Consider the following 19,978-nt stretch of genomic DNA (forward strand, 5'->3'; position numbering starts at 1 on the left):
TGCTTGTCAGCATAGGGCTCTGCAACCTTTTTGAACCTGCAGGTATCTTTGGAATTCTGACACAGGGTAGAGGGTGCCACATTAGAAACCCCTGATTAGGGATACTAGCTCTGGGTTAGAAAATACCTGGAGATTTTGGGGCGAGGGTGAGATTTGGGGAGGGGAGGGTCCTCAGCAGGGTATAATGCCATGGAGTCTTCTCTCCAAACCAGTCATTTCCCCCAGGGATCTTGGTCATCTGGAGATCAGTTATAATAGTGGGAGATCTCCAGGTATTGCCTGGAGATTGGCAACCATAACCTGATGCAGCACTTAGACTGAGTAATAGTCCTATATATGTTTGGAATTTTCACGGAGTTGAAGCAAGGTTGAGTTCTTTTTACACACATGCTTCATTTTCTGTTTTTCAAAACAGATTTTTTACACATGTGTGAATACATATAGATTGGACTCATCATGTCTGATTTGCCCCTAAGATTTAGTGGTTTTTAAAAAAAGTTTATGTAAGTTAGTGCCAAAATATGAGTTTCTGTCATTGCTAAAGAATTCCATAGATGTTTTATGGAAGCTTTAAAAATTCATTAGGTAAGAAATTCACAAATGGTAAAAAGAGCTGCAGTAAAGAAGAATTCTAGTCCGCCCTGCCATCTTTCTATTACTAGACATACTAAATTATGATAGATAATCCATGTAAATTAGAATAGTAAATAACAACATAATGGATTGTTGATGATAAATGAGGGGGAAATGTTTTGCTGGAATGCTATATTGTTTCACTGGCATTCTGTTCTTGTTTCTTCCTACACTCAGAGAGAAAAGAGGGGATGGTGGATGTCTAGAGGAAACACAAAACACTGTGAGGTTTGGGGGTGGCTGACTTAGAGGAAGGTGAACACACATGAAGCTGCCTTATACTTAATCAGACCACTGGTCCATCAGGGTCAATGCCGTCTACTTGGGAACAGTCTTTCACATCACCTATTGCCTGGTCTTTTTTAAATGGATGCAAGGAATGGAAGCTGAGGCCTTCTGTGTGCAAAGCAGAGGCTCTTCCACTGAGCCACAGCCTCTTCTCAATGACATGGATCAGAAATGCTGCAGTGGTCTTGATTTCAGAACTTCTATCTTTTTGGGAGGACACTGTGCTTGAGATAACTGTGTGGATTCAGCCAATTATATGCCAACAACATATTTGCCAAGTTGTATATAGCTTCATTATTTAAGTACTTGATGGGATTCTAGTACTTGGTTTCATGCAAACAAACGTTTTTTATACAGGGCTAGGAAAAATGTACTGTTATTTATATTTGCAGTCATCAGTGCCCATTACCAGGCATTGAGTCCCACAACACGGATGACTGGAAACAGGCAAACAGAGAAGAAGCAAGAGCCAATGATATCCTTAATTGTGGTGTGAGTGAGAAATCACAGGTCTTAATAGGGATAGTCTCAGCCCCAACGCCTTTAACAAGGAGTAGTAGTCAAATTTAGGTAGATTGTTGTATATTATCACTTTGCCTGCTTGAAGTTCTCCAAACTCTCTCTAAAGAATAACAAAAGATTTTGTTCAGTTGAATTCATAGGAGCTAGCTCTTAAATTACCTAAAGTCCCTCAGAAGACTTTGAAGGGGTACCCCGAGGAGACGTTTATGGACTTACCTGAGACACATACTGGTTGTTAAAGTATGGGGACTATATAGGTGACAGGACATGCAGCAGCCCATTGCTCAATCATGTGCTCTAGAAACCCCTCCTCCAAAAACACTTAGTTAATTTCCAGAGGTTTCATCTACTAAAGGGTTAAAAAAGCAAGGTTCAAGTCCAGTAACACCTTCAAGACCAACAGTATTTCCGGGGTATAAGCTGTCAAGAGTCAAAGCTCCTTTTGCCCGATATCAGTAGGAAAAGGGTTAAACATTATTTATTCAATTTCCTCAGTAGCTAAAAGCTTCTGAATTTCACATTGAGTTATGAGATATCACATGTGCTTCTAGCAGACACAATGGCAGATTCATCCATCATAGGGAAATGCTTCATTCATCATCCTCTTCTCAGCAGCATGAATGCAACTGCTGTAACATTATTTTGCTATTTTTCTTGTCCAGATTCACCAAAATGCCTGCCAGCTCTTATTGCCTGCATATTTGGGTAACTAGTTTTTAGTAATATTAAAACAAATTTTAAATAGCCGCAATTGCAGCATAGCATTATGATTAACACAGAATTCAAGTGCAAGGGCTGAAATTTGAAATATGTGATCCATTTATCTCCAACTTTTCTTCCATCACAACTCAGGGTAGCCTAAACAGGCCTCTCAATAAATCTCCTACCTGAGCACTGACCAGACTCCATTTAGTTTTAGTGTGGCATCTGGATCAAATGCCCCCATGTTCCAACAATATTCTGGGTTTCAGTTTCATGCTATATACTTATAGCAGAAGCAAAAGTTCAGAACTTCATTGCTGTAACACTTACTGGCAAGAGAACACAAAGCCATTATAACAGCAAACACTACAGTGAAATGACATTTTTTCAGACCAACAGAATATCATTAGTGTATAGGAAGCACACTGTGTAGGCCAGGGGTGTCAAACATGTCCTATCAGGCCCCTGAGCAACTGGCTGTCATTTGCTTCCTTCTCCCTCTCTCTTGCTTCCTGCTGCATAACAGCTTGCTTTGCCAGGCTTGCTCAATTGCACAGGAGCTACGGAGCAAAACCTCTATTTTTCCAATTGGCTGAGGCTCCTCCCTTGGAGAGGAAGGGGGAAGGAATAGCTTGCTTTGCCAGGCTCTCTCAACTGCGTGGCAGAGCTACTGAGCCAAACCTCTCTTCCTTCTATTGACTGAGGCTCCCCTCCCCAGTCCCTGGGGAAGGAAGGAAAGAGCCAGAGCTTCATTGGCTAGTTCCCTGAATCCCATGGGAGAAAAACAAAGAAAGCACCTTTAAAACCAATGAGTGCTAACGTGTTAAGCATGTTTTAAGTTTTTTAAAATATATATATTTGTGTTTGTCTGTGTTCTTTATAAAATATATAATTCTGCTACCTAATCTTAAATAGGTGCACACATGGTCTGGCCTGACATGACTTGGCCCAACCCAACATGGCCCCGCCTGTAACGTACTCGAAGCGGAGACGAGAGTAGGGCAACATGGTTTATTAGGAGCACGTTGCAAGAGAGAGAACACGCGGGCCGGGTCCCGCTTATGTACAATCCCGGGTACAGCCTACTGGGTTGGTTGGGCCAATCCAGCCCCGTTGAACTTCCCGCCACAGCTGGAGATAGGCGGGGACAGGCTCCCGGCGCTGGGGCTCCTGGGACTGCCCAGTTGCCCCCCCCGTCGGGTCGCATGACATTTCTTGATACACTACACCCCTCCCCCCCTGGTTAATGTACAAAGTCCTGTAAGTATGCGGGGGGCCGGCGCTCCCGAGTGGACCGTCTGGGGGGTTCCGGTGGCGGCGGCGCGGCCGCCGAGGATGGTGCCTCGGTAGGTCCTGGAGTGGACGGGGGCGGCCCGTCCGGTTCCGCGGATCCCTCGGTTTCGGTCGGTTCCGGTACCTCCGGCGCCCGCATCACGGATGTTGGGATCGCGTCATCTAGGCGGTCTCCGTTAGGCTCCTCGCTGGATATAGCCTCGTCCGTGTCCGTGGGGGCCTCCGGAAGGGTGCGGCGCCTCAACTGATCAATGTGCCGCCGCAGTACCTGGCCCCCCTCCGTTGATATGTCGTAGTGGCGGGACCCGGTTACCCTCAGTACCCGCCCCGCCACCCAATCGGGGCCCCTTGCATAGTTACGGGCGAAAACTGGGTCGCCCGCGAAGAAGCCCCGGGCGGCGTCTCGGACTTCGGGGCTCCCGCGGGTGTCTGAAGCCCGGTCGGGATGCAGCCGGTCCAGCCGGGTTATGAGTTTGCGTCCCATGAGGAGCTCAGCCGGGCTGACTCCTGTGACCGGGTTAGGGGTGATCCGATTATCGAAGAGGAACGCGGCCAGCCTGTGGTCCCAGTCCCCCTGTACAATTCGGCCGAGGGCCTCCTTTGTTGTGCGGACCATCCGCTCCGCCTGGCCGTTGGTGGCCGGATGGAAGGGAGCCGACCTTATGTGCCTGATCAGGTATCTTTGCAGGAACGCCTGGAAGTCGGCTGAGGTGAAGGCGGCCCCGTTATCAGAGACTATGGTGTCCGGGATGCCATGTGTGCATAGGACCCTGCGCAGAGCTCTGATCGCGGCTGTGGACGAGGTGGACCCTACGGGGATGACCTCCAGCCATTTGGTGTAGGAGTCCACTATTATGATGAAGGTCTGCCCCTGGAATGGGCCCGCAAAGTCGATATGGAGTCTCGACCATGGTTTCCGGGTGGACTCCCACCTAGTGACGGGGGCGCTGGGCGGCTCGGGCCGGGATTCCTGGCAGGTCTGGCACCCGCGGACCCAGCCCTCGATCTCCCCGTCCATTCCCGGCCACCAGACGTAGCTCCTGGCCAGAGCCTTCATTCGCACTATGCCGGGATGAGTCTCGTGTAGGGATTCTAGAACACGCTTTTGGAGCGGAGGTGGAATCACTACCCTACTGCCCCAAAGTATGCAGCCCTTGTGTGCGGCTAATTCCTCCCTCCTCGCCTTGTAAGGCTTGAATTCTTCCCCCATGTTTCCCTCTGGCCACCCCCTCACCACCCAGTCGAGCACCCGTGCCAGTGTCTTGTGTTTCCGGGTGGCCTTGGCCACCTCCGTTGCGTGGAGGGGCGGCTCTGGGAGGCTCTCTATCATCATGACCTGGTGTGCGGGTGCGGGGTCCGGACCCGTCTCCGGAAGCGGCAAACGGCTAAGCGCATCCGCGTGTCCCATAGCCTTGCCGGCCCTATGAACCAGTGTGTACGTGTATGAGTTGAGGAATTGGTTCCACCTCAACACGCGCTGTGAGAGTATTTGGGGGGGTTGTCGGTCTGGGGCCAGTAGACCTAAGAGGGGCTTGTGGTCCGTGGCAATGGTGAACCTTCTCCCATATAGATACTCGTGGAACTTTCGGACCCCTGCCACGATTGCCAGGGCCTCTTTATCTATCTGCGCGTAGTTGCGCTCGGCTGAAGTGAGCGTGCGGGAGTAATATGCGACCGGTACCTCCCTCCCGTCCGGAAGCTGGTGCCCCAGGACTGCTCCCACCCCATACGGCGACGCATCGCAGGCCAGGATGACGGGGAGGGCCTCGTCAAAATGGTGGAGCACCGCATTGGACACCAGGACGTCCTTGACCGCCTGAAACGCCGCGGCCTGTCGTTTGCCCCAAACCCAAGGGGCTTTTTTGTCCAGCAGCCGGTGAAGGGGCTCCGCCAGGGCTGCCTTGTGGGGGAGGAAGGAGTGGTAAAAGTTGAGCACCCCCAAGAAGCTTTGGAGCTCCGCTTTACAAGTGGGAGCCGGGGCTTGCACGATGGCTCGGGTCTTTTCTTCCGTGGGGTGGATTCCTGCTGCGTCAACGGCGAACCCCAGAAACTCTACCCGTGGAACCCCCAGCAAGCATTTCTCTCTCTTGACCTTGAGCCCCGCTGCCTGGAACCGGCGGAGCACCTCTCGAAGGCGGTTGCCGAATTCCTCGGGGTCCGGGGCGGCGACTAAAACGTCGTCGAAAAACGGCTGGACTCCTGGGATCCCTTTAAGGAGAGCGTCCATTAGGCTCTGGAAAATCCCCGGAGCGACGCTAACCCCAAACTGAAGCCTCTTTACCCGGAAAGCCCCCCTGTGGGTCACGATCGTTTGGGCCTCCGCCGTCTTATTGTCTACTGGGAGCTGCTGGTAGGCCTGGGCCAGGTCTAGCTTCCCAAATATCCTAGCCCCCGCTAGGGCGGCCAGGACATGGCTCACCACCGGCACTGGATAGGGGTTGTCCTGTAGTGCCTTGTTTATGGTGCATTTATAATCGGCACAGATCCGCACCTCCCCGTTTGGCTTGATGGGGGTAACGATGGGGGTTTCCCAGGTGGCGTAGTCCACCGGCTCCAGGACGCCTTGTGCCGTGAGGCGGTCTAACTCTGCCTCGATCTTAGGTTTCAAGGCGAACGGAACCCTCCTGGCCTTGAGCCGAATCGGTCTGACCGTGGGGTCTAGGGGCAGGGAGATGGGCGGCCCCCGGTAGCTCCCTAGGGACCCATCGAATACCTCGGGGAATTCCTTGCAAATCTCCCCGAACCCCCGGGGCGTTATGGTCTGGCCCACCCCCTCCACGCGGATTCCCAAGGGCTTGAACCAGGCCAGACCTAGCAGGGTGGCCAGCTGGCGCTTAACCACCAGGATGTCCAGCGGGCCGTGGAAGGACCCCCGCTCGACTTGTACCCGCGCCCACCCCGCAATTTGCACCGGGTTCTTCTGGAAGTCCCGGAGTATGAAGTCTGCCGGCCGAAGTTGCAGCCGCTGGCGGGGACACAGTTCTCTTAGGGTTTCTTCCGCAATAAGGGAAATGGAGGACCCTGAGTCCACCTCCATTTGGCAGGGGTTCCCCTCTATAAGGACCGCCACTTTGATTTTATCGGGGGAATCGTGGGGCAAGTTCAGTACCTGTAGGGACGTGGAGTCTACCGCGTGGGACTCCGCGGACTCGTGGTACGTGGTCGGCTTCCTGCGGTTGGGCTTGGCTCGGCAAGCCCTGGCAATGTGGCCAGTCTTTCCGCAGCTCCTGCAGTCCCAGGTCCGGTATTGGCAGTCTCTCCGCTCGTGGGGGCCGCCGCAGCTGGCGCACTTGGTGGCCGGGGCTCTCTCCGACGCTGGTGGTCGGTCGGTCGCTCGGGGGCGTTGGGTCGCTCTGTTGGGTGGCCCGGCTGGGCGGCGTAGCTGATGGGCTTCCTCCTCCTTGGGGCCGTCTTGGTCCAGCTCTCCGTGGTGGGCAGCTTCCATCTTGGCCCGGGGAAACGTTCGTGCGGTTCGTTCCCATGCCACCGCTTCGCTGAAGGCGGCCTGGAGAGTAAGCTCTTCTTTGGCGAAGAGCTTCTGCTGGAGCCTCTCGTCGCGGAGGCCCCACGTGAATCTGTCCGCCAGGGCTTCCTCCAGTTGGGGGAGGTTGCAGTTCCCGGCGAGTTTACGGAGGGCCGCCAGGTAGTCTGCGGCGGACTCGCCCGCGATCTGGTCCCGTTTGTGGAACAGGAACCTGCGAGCCACCCGCGAAGGCTGTGGTGAGAAGTGTCCCGTGAGGAGTCGGATGATCTCGTCGTAGGATTTCTCTGCCAGACGGGAGATCTCGTCGTAGGATTTCTCTGCCGAGAGACCCTTGGCGATCTCGAACGTGGCAGGCCCGCAGACGCTCATGAGAACGTCCCTCTTCGCTCCGGCGTCAGTGATCTTGTTGGCCCGGAGGTAGAACTCGACCCGCTCCGCGTAGGACTCCCATCCCTCTGGATTGGTTGGGTCGAAGGGCTCGAGGTAGCCGGTGATTCCGCTTTGGTTGGCCATGATGGCGGCGACAGTCGCTTGTTGCCCAGATCTCCGTCGTAGCCGCTGCGGCTAGGATCCCATCCTCGTCGCCAGTGTAACGTACTCGAAGCGGAGACGAGAGTAGGGCAACATGGTTTATTAGGAGCACGTTGCAAGAGAGAGAACACGCGGGCCGGGTCCCGCTTATGTACAATCCCGGGTACAGCCTACTGGGTTGGTTGGGCCAATCCAGCCCCGTTGAACTTCCCGCCACAGCTGGAGATAGGCGGGGACAGGCTCCCGGCGCTGGGGCTCCTGGGACTGCCCAGTTGCCCCCCCCCGTCGGGTCGCATGACATTTCTTGATACACTACACCGCCCCTCAATATCTCATTTATATCAGATCCGGCCCTCATAGCAAATGAGTTTGACTTCGCTTGTGTAGGCAAACAAGGCGAAGTTAAATGACAGGGCAGCCCTATGCAAGTCCATGATACTCATCCATCTTCAAAGTGTTGGATCTTATCTACAAGGCCTTAAATGGCATGGGGCTGGGAGTCAGGTTCCTCCTATGTTTTCCAGCTGCCAGCTATGGAATGTTCTTCCCCTTGAGACTTGCTTGGTGCCTACCCTGCAAGACAAATATTTTTTTACCCAGGCTTTTAATTATGCGTTGATCTTTTAACACTGTTTTTTTTTTATTTATGCCTAGCCTAAACTATTTTGAGACCTGTTTTAATCTGCTCAGTGTTTTACGCTTTTTAATACTCTGGCTGTAGGGTTTCCAGCCCTCACATGGGAAATACCTGGAGATTTTGGGGGTGGAGCCGAGGAAGGATGAGCCTTGGGGAGGGGAATGACTTCAGTGGCTCATATAATGCCATAGAATCCACCCTTCAAACCAGCCATTTTCTCCAGGGGAACTCATTTCTGTTGTTTGGAGATCAGTTGTAATTCCAGATTTCCAGTCTATGTTTTTATGTTCCTCAGAAATTCTCTGGGCTCTCACAAGATTTTAGATGAGAAGTTGGAGTGTGTGTGTGTGTGTCTATATTTCCTTGTGTTAGTGATGTCAGGCAGAAAGAGTGACCCACCTATCCAGTTTTGTAAGAGACACTCTTGTCTTGCCCTCACTAGTCACCCTGTCTTAGGGTTGCCAACTTCCAGGTAGTGTCTGGAGATTTGGGATTACAATTTATCTCCAGATGACAGAGGTAAGTTAACCTGAAGCAAATGACTGCTTTGGAAGATGGACTGTGGCTTTATGTCCCATTGAACTTCCTTCCCTCCCCAAACCCTGCCCTCCTCAGACTCTCCAAATCTCTAAGTATTTGCCAACCTGGAGCTTGCAATCTTACCCCTTATGGATGCTGGGAGGGAATATTTCACACTAACCTTATCTGCTTGCCGTATTTCCCTTCATCATGATACCTAACTAGGTCCCAGAGTGTGGTTGGAAGATACCGGCTAAGGCAGCCTTGCTGAAACTTTGCAGTCCTGAGTCTGCTGAGTGCCTGAATGGGAGACCTCCTGGGAACTCTTCATACACCACTTTGAGTTCCACAATGAACATGTAGAAATGTCAGATAAATAAATAAGTTATCTGTCTAATTGACTTGATTGATTCCTGATAGCAACCTCTGAAACAGGTCCTGGAGGTATACCTCTGCTTTGTTGCTCAGCCGTTTGTCCGTTTACTAACCTGGATCCTTAATTGCCTTCTGTTTATGTCCCTTTGTTGTTTAGAATGCCCTGCTGCATTAGGTTCAGAGGCGCCTGTTGGTATTGCCCGTTACATCCTTAGTGATCAGCCACATACTACCCCCTTCTCCCAGGCTGCTTTATTCATAGGAGCTATGCACTGCCCAAGGCACCACTCAAACTCTCATAGTAAATAAACTCTAGCGAAGCTATCACTACTCTTCCAGTATGAGCCTATATGTCTTCCCCCATACCCTTGGGTCTGCACTCTCTCTTTCCAATGTTTATCTTTGACCCAACAATGCCTAAGGATGCTAACCTGCAGGTCGGGCCTGGGGATCTCCAGGCTACAGAGATCAGTTCCTCTGGGGAAAAATCAATGCTTTGAAGGGTGGACTTTATGGTATTGTACCCCACTGGGGTCCCTGTCCTCCCTAGGCTCCATTGGCAAATCTCCAGGAGTTTCTCAATCTGCTTGCTTCCTGCCAGAGTCCAGGGGAACTTGGCAACCTGAACAAAGCTTCTGACAAGCTTCTGAGAACAACAACAGTCCAGAGGAACCTGGCAACCTGAACAAAGCTTCAGAGAAGGCCTGCATGCCTCAAGATCAACCCACCCTAACCCTTTTGGGGAGGAAGGAGTGTTCTGCTGCTATCCTGAGATGGACTAACACTCTGATACTTCTAACTTTAGTACTATTTTTGACTTAAATTTATACTCCACCTTTCTCCCTAGTGGAGACCTAAAATAGTGTACAACATTCTCCCTTTCTCCATTTTATCCTCACAATAACTCTGTGAGATAGGTTAGGCTGAATGTGAGATAGGTTAGACTGGCCCAAGGTCACCCACAAAACTTCCACAGCTGAGTGGGGATTCTGACTTGGATCTCACAAATTCTAGTTGGACACAGAAAACTTTGCACCATACTGTTTTTTCCTGACAGTAAAAACCCAGGGAATTATTGTTTTGTTCTTTATTGGCAAAGATTCTGAAAAGATCTGAGCCCTTTTCAGCAGAACATATGTCAAAGCTGGAAAACATGTACATTACCCCTTGCAGACAAAATGGCAGTGGTATGAGGCATCTTCTCCCCACATGTCTAGGTAAATGCAATGACTGATCAGGAATTTTGTGAGGGCAGCTAAAATGCAGATTTTGGAAGATTAATTGATTCATTCTGAATAGAGAACAGGGGCAAACCAAGACTCTGAATTCTGCATGTGTTCTGGTTTGAAGACAGATTTATTTAAAAAAATTTGGAATGTTATAAAGCAATAACACAGCATTTTCCCACTAAGTTATCGTATAATCGTCTCTGCTGGTTTACTCCCAATTGAATATGCAGTTTTGAAGATACAGTGTTTAATTCTCAGAATGATAAATAATGCCTCACAGAAGAAACGTATTGGGGGAGAGATGTTTTGACCAGTTTTTCCATTTCTTGCCAGTGCCGGATTGCCAATGTATCTTTTAAAAATAAATGTTTGGCAGGTTTTTCATAGTGAATAGGCTCTAATCTACTTCATGACATGATCCTGAATTTGTTGATTTTTAAAAAAAATCCCTTACTAATCACACTGACAAAACACACAGAGTCAAGTTCTAGTTTAGTCTTTCAGAAAAAAAGAACCATGTAGGGCAAAATACTTGCATTGCAAAAGAAATCTAATGGACTTTCTGGAGGGAAGGGTGTGCTTTTCACTTAGGCCTTCAAAGCTGTATTATTTCCACATCTTCAAGACTTGAGTGTAGAGAAGCAAAAGCCTCCTGTGACAAGGATGTGTGGGATGCCCCCAGTTGGAGTTTTATCATGAAATCCACAAACCCATCCAAAGGCTTCAGATTTCCATGGAATAATCTATCTGGCCCTTCTGATTTAGGTTGGCCTGCTTTGCAGAGGAGGACAGCAGTTTTTATTACTATGAATTAAGTGCATGTGTTCAAGAAAATGGAAAGCCTGCATTATATCCATTATCAAGACAGAGATTTTTGTGTTTGCCCATTTTATGAACAGTAGGACTGTACAAAGATGCTCAGACAGAATCCAGATGAAAAGGAACCCATTTTACTACATTATTTTCAAGTCTGTAGTTTTAATTTAATTTTAATTTAATATTTTTATTTATACCCTGCCCTATCCCGCAAGTAGGCTTAGGGCGGCTTGCAGCAAGAAAAACAAACATCAGAATTAAAACATCATAAAACAGTTTCAATAGTCAGAACAGCATATTTAGAATGACAGACACTATTTCAGGCATAAGCGGCAAACATATAGGTTAGCAATATTATTTGCATTATTCATGGCGTTAATTTAATGTTTCTTTACATGCTTTACATGAAATACTTCTGCTTTCACATTGTTTTAGGTTCCTTTCACCTTTGTTGCATGCAGCTCTCACAATCTGTCTGCTGTTGATCATTTCTCTGAGAAAGCTCAGTCTAAAGGAATTTGTTTGAATGTATGGAAAATATTATTAGCTGGACTAGAACTAGAACTTAGGCCTCTAAATTCCCCACCAAGTGTTGTACTTAATCCAAACTGCTATAAACACATGAAAGAACAATTCCAAAGGGACCCATTATCCTCAGAGTGAACATAGGAAGATGATTTTAAGACTGCATTTTGATCATTTTTGTGGGGAATGAAATAAAGTGTGATGTGACCAGTGTGCCTCTTTATATCAGTTGCTGGGGGATCAGGCAGCGGGATGCTGCGTTGCTGTCATCTTGCTTGTGGGCTTCCTAGAGGCAGCTGGTTGGCTGCTGTGTTTGAACAGAATTCTGGACTTGATGGGCCCTTGGTCTGATCCAGCATCGCTCTTATTACTATGTGCTGAACAAGATATATGGAAGTCATATCTCCAAGTCTAAACACTATTCTAATGGGACCACATCAGATTGACACCCCCCCCCAAAACACACACAGTTGTAATCGTAGGTATTAGTCTGCAAGAGAAGGGACAAAATGATCATTCCTTTTCTCCTGACTTTCCTGAGTAGCATCTTTCTGCTTATGATTGCAAAACAGTATTGCTGAGGCTGTGAAGTACAGTGGTGTTTGACTAATTTCTTTTGATGTTGACTATTGCAGTTCCCAAGGCAAGGCTTGCAACAGACACAACAGCAACAACAGACAGCTGCTCTCGTAAGACAACTCCAGAAACAGCTGTCAAGTAAGTATGCAACTTTTTATGTCTCCATAGCTGACCTCTTACATTTTCTAGACACATTTTTGACAAGTCATTTTCTTGATAGAATAAATCTGGTCCTAGGCAGTTCTGATAACACAGTAAATTACTTAAAAAATAAATGAGGCCTGAAAAGTGTCACACACATGTACATGTGCTTATCAAGGATGGGTAGAGTATCTGCCAGCATTTCTGTTGATTTGCTCTCAAGTTGCACAGTTCTTAGCTGGAATACCTAGTTTAAATTGATTAAGCCAGTTTATTGGTTGATTGTGAGGATGATGACAAATTGGATAGACACTATGATTGATGGAATTCCTTGGTGAAACTGTGGCAGTTAAAGCCAGATATCCAAATAATATGTTCTTTTAATGAATGCAAGACTGTAGAACTTTGATCCACCCAGCCAAACATATCTGACCATTGCTGAATGGTAGCCTAGCAGGACCTTGATAAGCTGCTACTTTCTGCTGGTAGCCTAGAACTGCAGAAACTTGCAAGGATTGTCAAGCACCTGATGGTGGTGGAAAATGCCATCAGGTCACAACTGACTTATGCAAACCCTATAGGGTTTTCAAGGCAAAAGATGTTCAGAGGTGGTTTGCCATTGCCTGCCTCTGCACCATGACTCTAGTATTCCTATGCTGTCCAGGCATCCACAGCTACCAATTCCTTAAAGGAGTATAGTACTATGGAACTGGGCTGAGCAGTCTAGTAGCAAAGTTTGCAAATGATATTAAATTAGTCAGATGGTGAAAACCAAGGAAGACTCTGAAGCAACAAGAGGATCTCTCTACATTAGTGAGGAAACCACATGGCAAATAAGATCAAGGTCAGTAAGTGTAAGATGATGCACACTGGAACAAAAAATCCTAACTTTAAACACATGCTGATTGGTTCTGAACTGGCTGATGAGATTGATTGAAAAAGATCTTAAGTTGAAAGCTCAATGTCACCTCACTATATGTTGTGGTGAAGAGGGCAAATTCTATGCTGGGGTTATCAGGAAAGCAACTGAAAATAAAATAGTCACTATTGTAATACCCTTAAATAGAACTATCATGCAACCTCATTTGAATAATGTATACAGTTCTGGTCACCATATATCAAAACAGATATTGCATGGGTGGAAAAAAGTGAAGATGAGGGCAATCAATATGATTAAATTCTTGGTGCACTGTTCCTATGATGAAAGGCTAAATAATCTCAAGACTTTTTAGTTTGGAAGAAAGATGGCCAAGTGGAAACCTAATAGAAGTTTATAAAATTATGCATGGGCTTGAGAAAATGGATAGACAAAGCTTTTTATTTTTCTTCTACAATAATAAAAGTTGGGGGCACCCAGTGAAGTTGATAGGCAAGACAGGCTTAGGACAGACAGAAGTAATTTTTTTTTAAAAAAATCATTGAATAATTAGACTGAATTCATTGTCAGTGGACACAGTGATGGCCATGAGCACATAATAGCAAGTTAAATTAATTCATGGGAGAAAAGTCCATCAGTTGCTATTAGCCATGATGAGTTAATGGAGCCTCCATGTCGTGAGGCAGCCAACCTCTGGCTACAAGTGCTGAGAGAGAGCATAAGGGCCTCTACTCCTTGTTTGTTGGCCCTCCAGGGAAACTGGTTGGGCTGGTGTTTGAAACAGCATACAGGACTCGATGGCTCACTGCCTCACCAATGTGGGAATATGTGGGGTAGCCCTTCAATGGCTTTTCTCTTTTCTCAATGGTCAGGGACAGCGGGTGGTGCAGGGTGAGGAGGTGTCCACTTGGTTCCCCCTAGTGTGTGGGGTTCATCCGGGGGCATTCCTTTCTCTGATGTTGTTTAACATTTATATGTGCCCCAGTGCCCAGCTGGCATAGAGTTTCAGGCTTGGATGTCATCAGTAAGTGGATGACACCCAGCTATATCTGTTATTGAGCAACCAGTCAGCCAGTGTTCCACAAGATCAGGACAAGGGCCTGGAAGCCCTGGCTAAGGAGGAGCAGATTGAAGCTGAATCCATCAAAGATGGAGATTCTGTGGTTGGGGGGAATGGAGCTAGAGCACAGATTACCAGCACTTGACGGGACGCCACTAACACTGGTGCCATCTGATGCCATCTGTCAAGACATGGGCATGACACTAGATGCCTCTCTCTCAGTGAAGGCCCAGGTTATACATATTGCTAAGGTGGCATTTTTTCATCTATGCCAAGCTTGGCAATTAGTTTTCCTCCTGTCCCATTCGGACCTAGCCATTGTAATCCATGTGACAGTCACCTCCAGACTAGACTACTGTAACCTCTCTATGCTGGCCTACCCTTAAGATTGACCTGGAAACTCCCAACAGGTCCGGAATGCTGTGGTGCGAGTTCTGTTCAGAACACCACAAATGGCACTTATACAACCTGTGCTGCACGAGCTGCACTGGTTTCCAGTTGAGTACAAAGTCAGATTCAAGGTATTGATTTCAACCTTCTAGGCCTTGTCTGGGACCAACATACCTGTGGGACTGTCTCTCCTGTTATGTCCCTGGTTGAATGTTACACTATGCTATGGCATAAGTAGTCTGCTGGTGATCCCCGGCCCTAAAGAGGCCCAGCTGTCCTCAACTAGGGCCAGGATCTTTTCTGTCCTGGCCCCCATCTAGTGGAACTCTCTGCCAGATGACATCCGAGCCCTGCTGGATCTTATGCAATTCCACAGGGCCTGTAAGGCAGAGATGTTCCACCAGGCTTTCAATTGAGGACAGCAATGGCTGGCCTTTGTTTCCTTTTGGCCACCCCCCTTCAGCAGTCTTCCTCCCCTCTGTCTCCGTATGCTCTGATAGTTTGAAGAGAGACTTAAATTAGTAGCTGCCATCATGGATTTTAGAGATTTATTGGCTTAATTTAACTTCTTAAAATGTTTTACTCAAAATTTTGATTATACATTGTTTTATCTGTTGTACATTGCCCAGAGCCTGGCCTTGGCCAGGATGGGTGATCAAGCAAGTACGATGATGATGATTGATGATGATGATTGCAAATGTTGGAGCTGGGTAAGGATGTGATGGGGTGAGTTGCAAGAAAATCAGCCTGCAGCAGAAACAGCCTGTATTTGCCTTCTTCCTAAACTTGCTTACTTGGAAGTAAGTTCAGTTTGAAGTGAGCCCTTTTCCTGATCCTCTGCACATTTACTTGAAAATAAGTCCTGTTGACTTAAGCGATCAGGGTTTCAGTCTTTGTGTATAGGGCACCTAAATGTATTTTTTTTCTTGATTCCTAGGTAACCAGCCACAACAAGGTGTGAACCCATATGGTCACCCTTCACAGTTTTGAATCTGGAAGATGGGAGCAAGACATAGTGTTTGCACTGAAACATAGGAAACACAGAACTTACACTGAAGAATTGGAAGCAGTTATTATTATTATTATTATTTTTCATTTTTGTGCTGCAGCTGATGTGACTATGTCAGAAATAGGTGGCTTTTTTCTTTGTGTATAATAATTTTAAACATGGATTATGTGGGCCTATATGAAGAACATTATTGCTGCAGAATATATAGATTTGGTGCTTTTAGGGTATTAACATCCCCCCCCGGGCCGAGGATTAAAAATCCCGACTTTCTTTTTGAGGGAAACAATATTTGTTTTTCCCTTCTTAAGAACTGCACTGGACCAAACTACTAACTAGGAAGGCACTTCCTTTTTTTTGCATAAATGCTGTCCCCTCCCCCCATTTTTTAGTATTTGGTCAATTGTATATTGATTTCCGATATGTTAATTTTGATCCTGTTTGTAGCTTTCTTAAGCACTTTATAAAATTGTTTCAAACGTCCTGATTTTCACCCCCTTGATTTCCTGATTGTAATAAAATACCTGAAGGTGGATCCTTACTTGTATTTATAAAGTTTCTGTGAAAATAACACAGTTTAACAATAATACAATTTGCTAGATTTTCTTTTCAATGCAGATTTCAGCCACATGAACACTTTTTGAAGGATCAAAACAAGAAATCAAAACCTAAATAACTTCTGTGGACTTTGCTTAGAGGGGCATTATATGCCCCAAGAAAAATCGCAACAGGTGAGCTAATTCCAAGTTGCAATTCTGTGCTATACCCAGTTGTAAATTGGTATCATAGCACAGTTTGTAGCTTTCTTAAGCACTTTATAAAATTGTTTCAAACGTCCTGATTTCCACCCCCTTGATTTCCTGATTGTAATAAAATACCTGAAGGTGGATCCTTACTTGTATTTATAAAGTTTCTGTGAAAATAACACAGTTTAACAATAATAAAATTTGCTAGATTTTCTTTTCAATGCAGATTTCAGCCGCATGAACATTTTCTGAAGGATCAAAACAAGAAATCAAAACCTAAATAACTTCTGGGGACTTTGCTTGGGCATTATATGCCCCAAGAAAAATCACAACAGGTGAGCTAATTCCAAGTTGCAATTCTGTGCTATGATACCCAGTTGTAAATTGTACTGAAGCCAGAGGAACAGAGTCCTGGTCTACATATGCGGAAGAATGCAGTGGGTGTGCTGATAGACCACTGCAAGTAGGGCTCACATTTTTGATCCACATTAAAAGAATACGCCATGCAAGTAAAAAACTCACTAAATCAGGGAGCAGGCAGGGCTGAACTTTTTATACTGGTGTAATAATTATTTTTTCTTGTAGGGAGATTATTTTGTATAGAGCAGTCAAAATGCGATCCCACACCTGCAACTTGAACTGGTACATGTGCCCAGTTATGTACAATGGACAGCCTATCCTTCTAGTTGACAGCTAGTGCTGTGTATTGGCTAGAGTATCAGACTAGGGTTTGGAAGACCCGTGTTCAGATTGCCACTCTGCCATGGAAGCTGGCTGAATGACCTTGGGCTGGTCATGCTGTCAGCATCACCTACCTCACAGGATTGTTGTGATGATAACACGAAGGAGCAGAGAATGAAATGATGGGTCCACATCAGGGAAGTAGATGGGGTGTAAATGAAGTAAATGAAATAAAGAGAGGCTAGAACCACTAACACGTTTTTGCCCTGTTTCTCTTAGCTCTATTGAAATACATGAACACACACCATCTGCAGAATGTAACAGAAATTAAGCTGGCTTTTTAAATTACCAGGTGTGTGTATTTTTCAAAATAGTTTCAGAAAAGTGTTTTTTTAAGGAAAGGATTTAACTAATAGTTTCCATAATGATTTTATAATTCAGGTGAAAACACTTTAGGTTACTACTTTGGTGTGACAATTAACAATGGACCTAAGAGAAACCAACATTGCTCTCATAAGCAGCATATTAGGGGCTAAACCTGTGACTCAGCTGAACCATTTCTCATTTGATATTCCTCGATATAGAAAACAAGTATGTTAGAACTAAGCGGCACTCCTGGCTGGGCTAGGTTGTGCTTGTTTGCCATGTGAGTACTCTTACCTAAAACTTGATGGCTGATTCATGTTATAAAGGTCTCATGTTGCCGTGACGACTTTCAATCATGTGTGCTGGCAGTTCCATGCTGGAAAACCCAGTTTGCAGGTGTGCAGGGGTCAGATTCAGGTAGGGACTGTAAGTATGTTGGGAGGTGGGAACACAACCCAATCTCAAACAGCCCTAGGAAGCTACTGTTTGCCTGTGGAGGAAATGTACATGTACTGATGGATCCACATTTCCCCAAACAGCAACTCCTTTAATGATTGGGAAGGGTTAAGCCCCCTCTCCCTATACACCACAGTCCCCGTCGGAGTCTGGACAGTGCATGGTTGTGGATGACATTCCCGTAACAGTTCATGTCCCCTATGAGGCCGCCATGCGAATTGGCCCCTAAGTAGCATCATCCAGATACCAGTCCCCACCTTATCTGGTGTTTGTGAATTCTACCAGTTTTCTAGTCACAGAGACAATAGTTATTCCTTGTTTCGTACAATGGCTAAGTTTAAACTTTTTTTAGTTATGTAAATATTGCTGTATTTATAAATTTGCTGTAAAGCACAAGTAAATTATTAATTAAATTTATTATTATGGAAGACAGACTATTTTAACCTTGTGCAGTGATACCTGCTCATATTTGAGGAACCAAAACCACTACTGTTTTGTGAAATTTTGAGTATTCTGTGCTATGTTTTTAGAATTAGATGCACAAATTTTGAATGTGAATTGTGTAGGGCGTTTAAAGATACTTGGGGCTATTCTGCCATGTTTCTGTATGAACTTTTCATTTACCTTGTGATAAGATTACAGCAAGACTTACTGTGAATAAAAAGTCTCTACAAAAAAACCCTAGTTCATTATATAAAATAAAATAATTTCCATTGCATTACCATCCAACGCAAATTTATATTCTTGGAGGATGTCAGACTCTTAATTGTGATAAATATTTTCATGAATTTCTGCATGTTTATGGGGATAAACTGAGATTATGTCATTCTAAATTTGTCAAGATCCATAAGCAACACTATTTTCACTGCCAGCAGACTTCTCAAATTCTTAACAAGTTACTAAGAGTTGTAAGATAAAAGTGTGCTGTCAAACCGCAGCCCACTTATGGAGACCCCAGAAAGTTCTGCCTCATGTAGAAGACGATGACGACATTGGATTTATATCCCGCCCTCCACCCCAAATCTCAGAGTGGCTTACAATCTCCTTTATCTTCCTCCCCCCGCAACAGACACCCTGTGAGGTTGGTGGGGCTGAGAGGTCTCTCACAGCAACTGCCCTTTCAAGGACAACCTCTGCCACAGCTATGGCTGACCCAAGGCCATTTCAGCAGGTGCAAGTGGAGGAGTGGGGAATCAAACCTGGTTCTCCCAGATAAGAGTCCACACACTTAACCACTACACCAAACTGGCTCTCAATGTAGTTTTCAAAGCAAGAGACTGGCAGAGCAGGTTTGCCACTGTGTTCCTCTGCACAGCAGGCCTGGTATTCCTTGGTGGTGGTCTCTCATCCAAGTACTGTCCAAGCCCTGATTAGATCAGGCTAGTCTGGGCTATTAGGCTACTGCATTAAAGGAGCAATCCTAAACAGATCTACTCTACATAGTACAGTACTACTTACTAGAACTACTATTCTACTATGCTGTTTTCAATGGGGTTTACTCCCAGTTGTGTTTTTAGGATTGTGCTGTTAGAACTGTAAATATATTTTAACATACCTGATATTTATGCATGGATTTCAGCTGTTCGTGAGCCCTGCTTATATTTACTCATAGTTGCACATTTTCTCAGTGACTGCATAATATGGTGGACCTGGTTATTATAGATGGGGAAAGCATCATTGGTACCAAACTTCACATTAATGGCAATTCTGTTTTATTCTAAGCTGCGAGGGAGTCTCATAAGTGTATTAAAGTAGTTGTCCTAAGGGACAGATTCTTTGAAACTCCATACTTCTTTTTCACTCAAGCTGCTGTTATTCTTTCTATGGATTTGACAGATTTTGAGCCCCGTGTGTCTTGCTTTAAAGTAGAAAAGCAAGAGACCTAATCGAAGATCTGTTGCGTTACGTGCATTATGAATGCAGTGGGGGAGATTTTGTCCTAATATCATTTGGCATATAATTTTAGACTCTATACAATCTATGAGTCACCCAGATCTTGTGAAATTCTTTTGGATCTTTTCACAGTTTTAGAACTTAGCATCTTGAATGATATGGCGTCTTCTGCTTGTCTAAATCATTATGTCAAGTTAGTACAGAGCATTCCTAGTCAAAATATGGTACC

The 19,978-nt window shown here is 46.0% G+C and overlaps 1 protein-coding gene across 1 annotated transcript in view; it reads left to right on the top strand.

Annotated features, from left to right (window-relative positions):
• Positions 1 to 16,140, top strand: part of MED12L (mediator complex subunit 12L) — a 247,335-nt gene extending 231,195 nt beyond the window's left edge. Inside the window, exons 43-44 of the mRNA XM_060242347.1 lie at positions 12,190 to 12,271; positions 15,539 to 16,140. Of these exons, the coding sequence (XP_060098330.1) occupies positions 12,190 to 12,271; positions 15,539 to 15,591 (135 nt within the window). The 3' untranslated portion in view covers positions 15,592 to 16,140. The remainder of the gene's footprint in view (positions 1 to 12,189; positions 12,272 to 15,538) is intronic.
• Positions 16,141 to 19,978: the final 3,838 nt, after the last annotated feature.

The sequence above is a fragment of the Heteronotia binoei genome, chromosome 6 (assembly GCF_032191835.1).
Source record: "Heteronotia binoei isolate CCM8104 ecotype False Entrance Well chromosome 6, APGP_CSIRO_Hbin_v1, whole genome shotgun sequence".
NCBI lineage: Eukaryota > Metazoa > Chordata > Lepidosauria > Squamata > Gekkonidae > Heteronotia > Heteronotia binoei.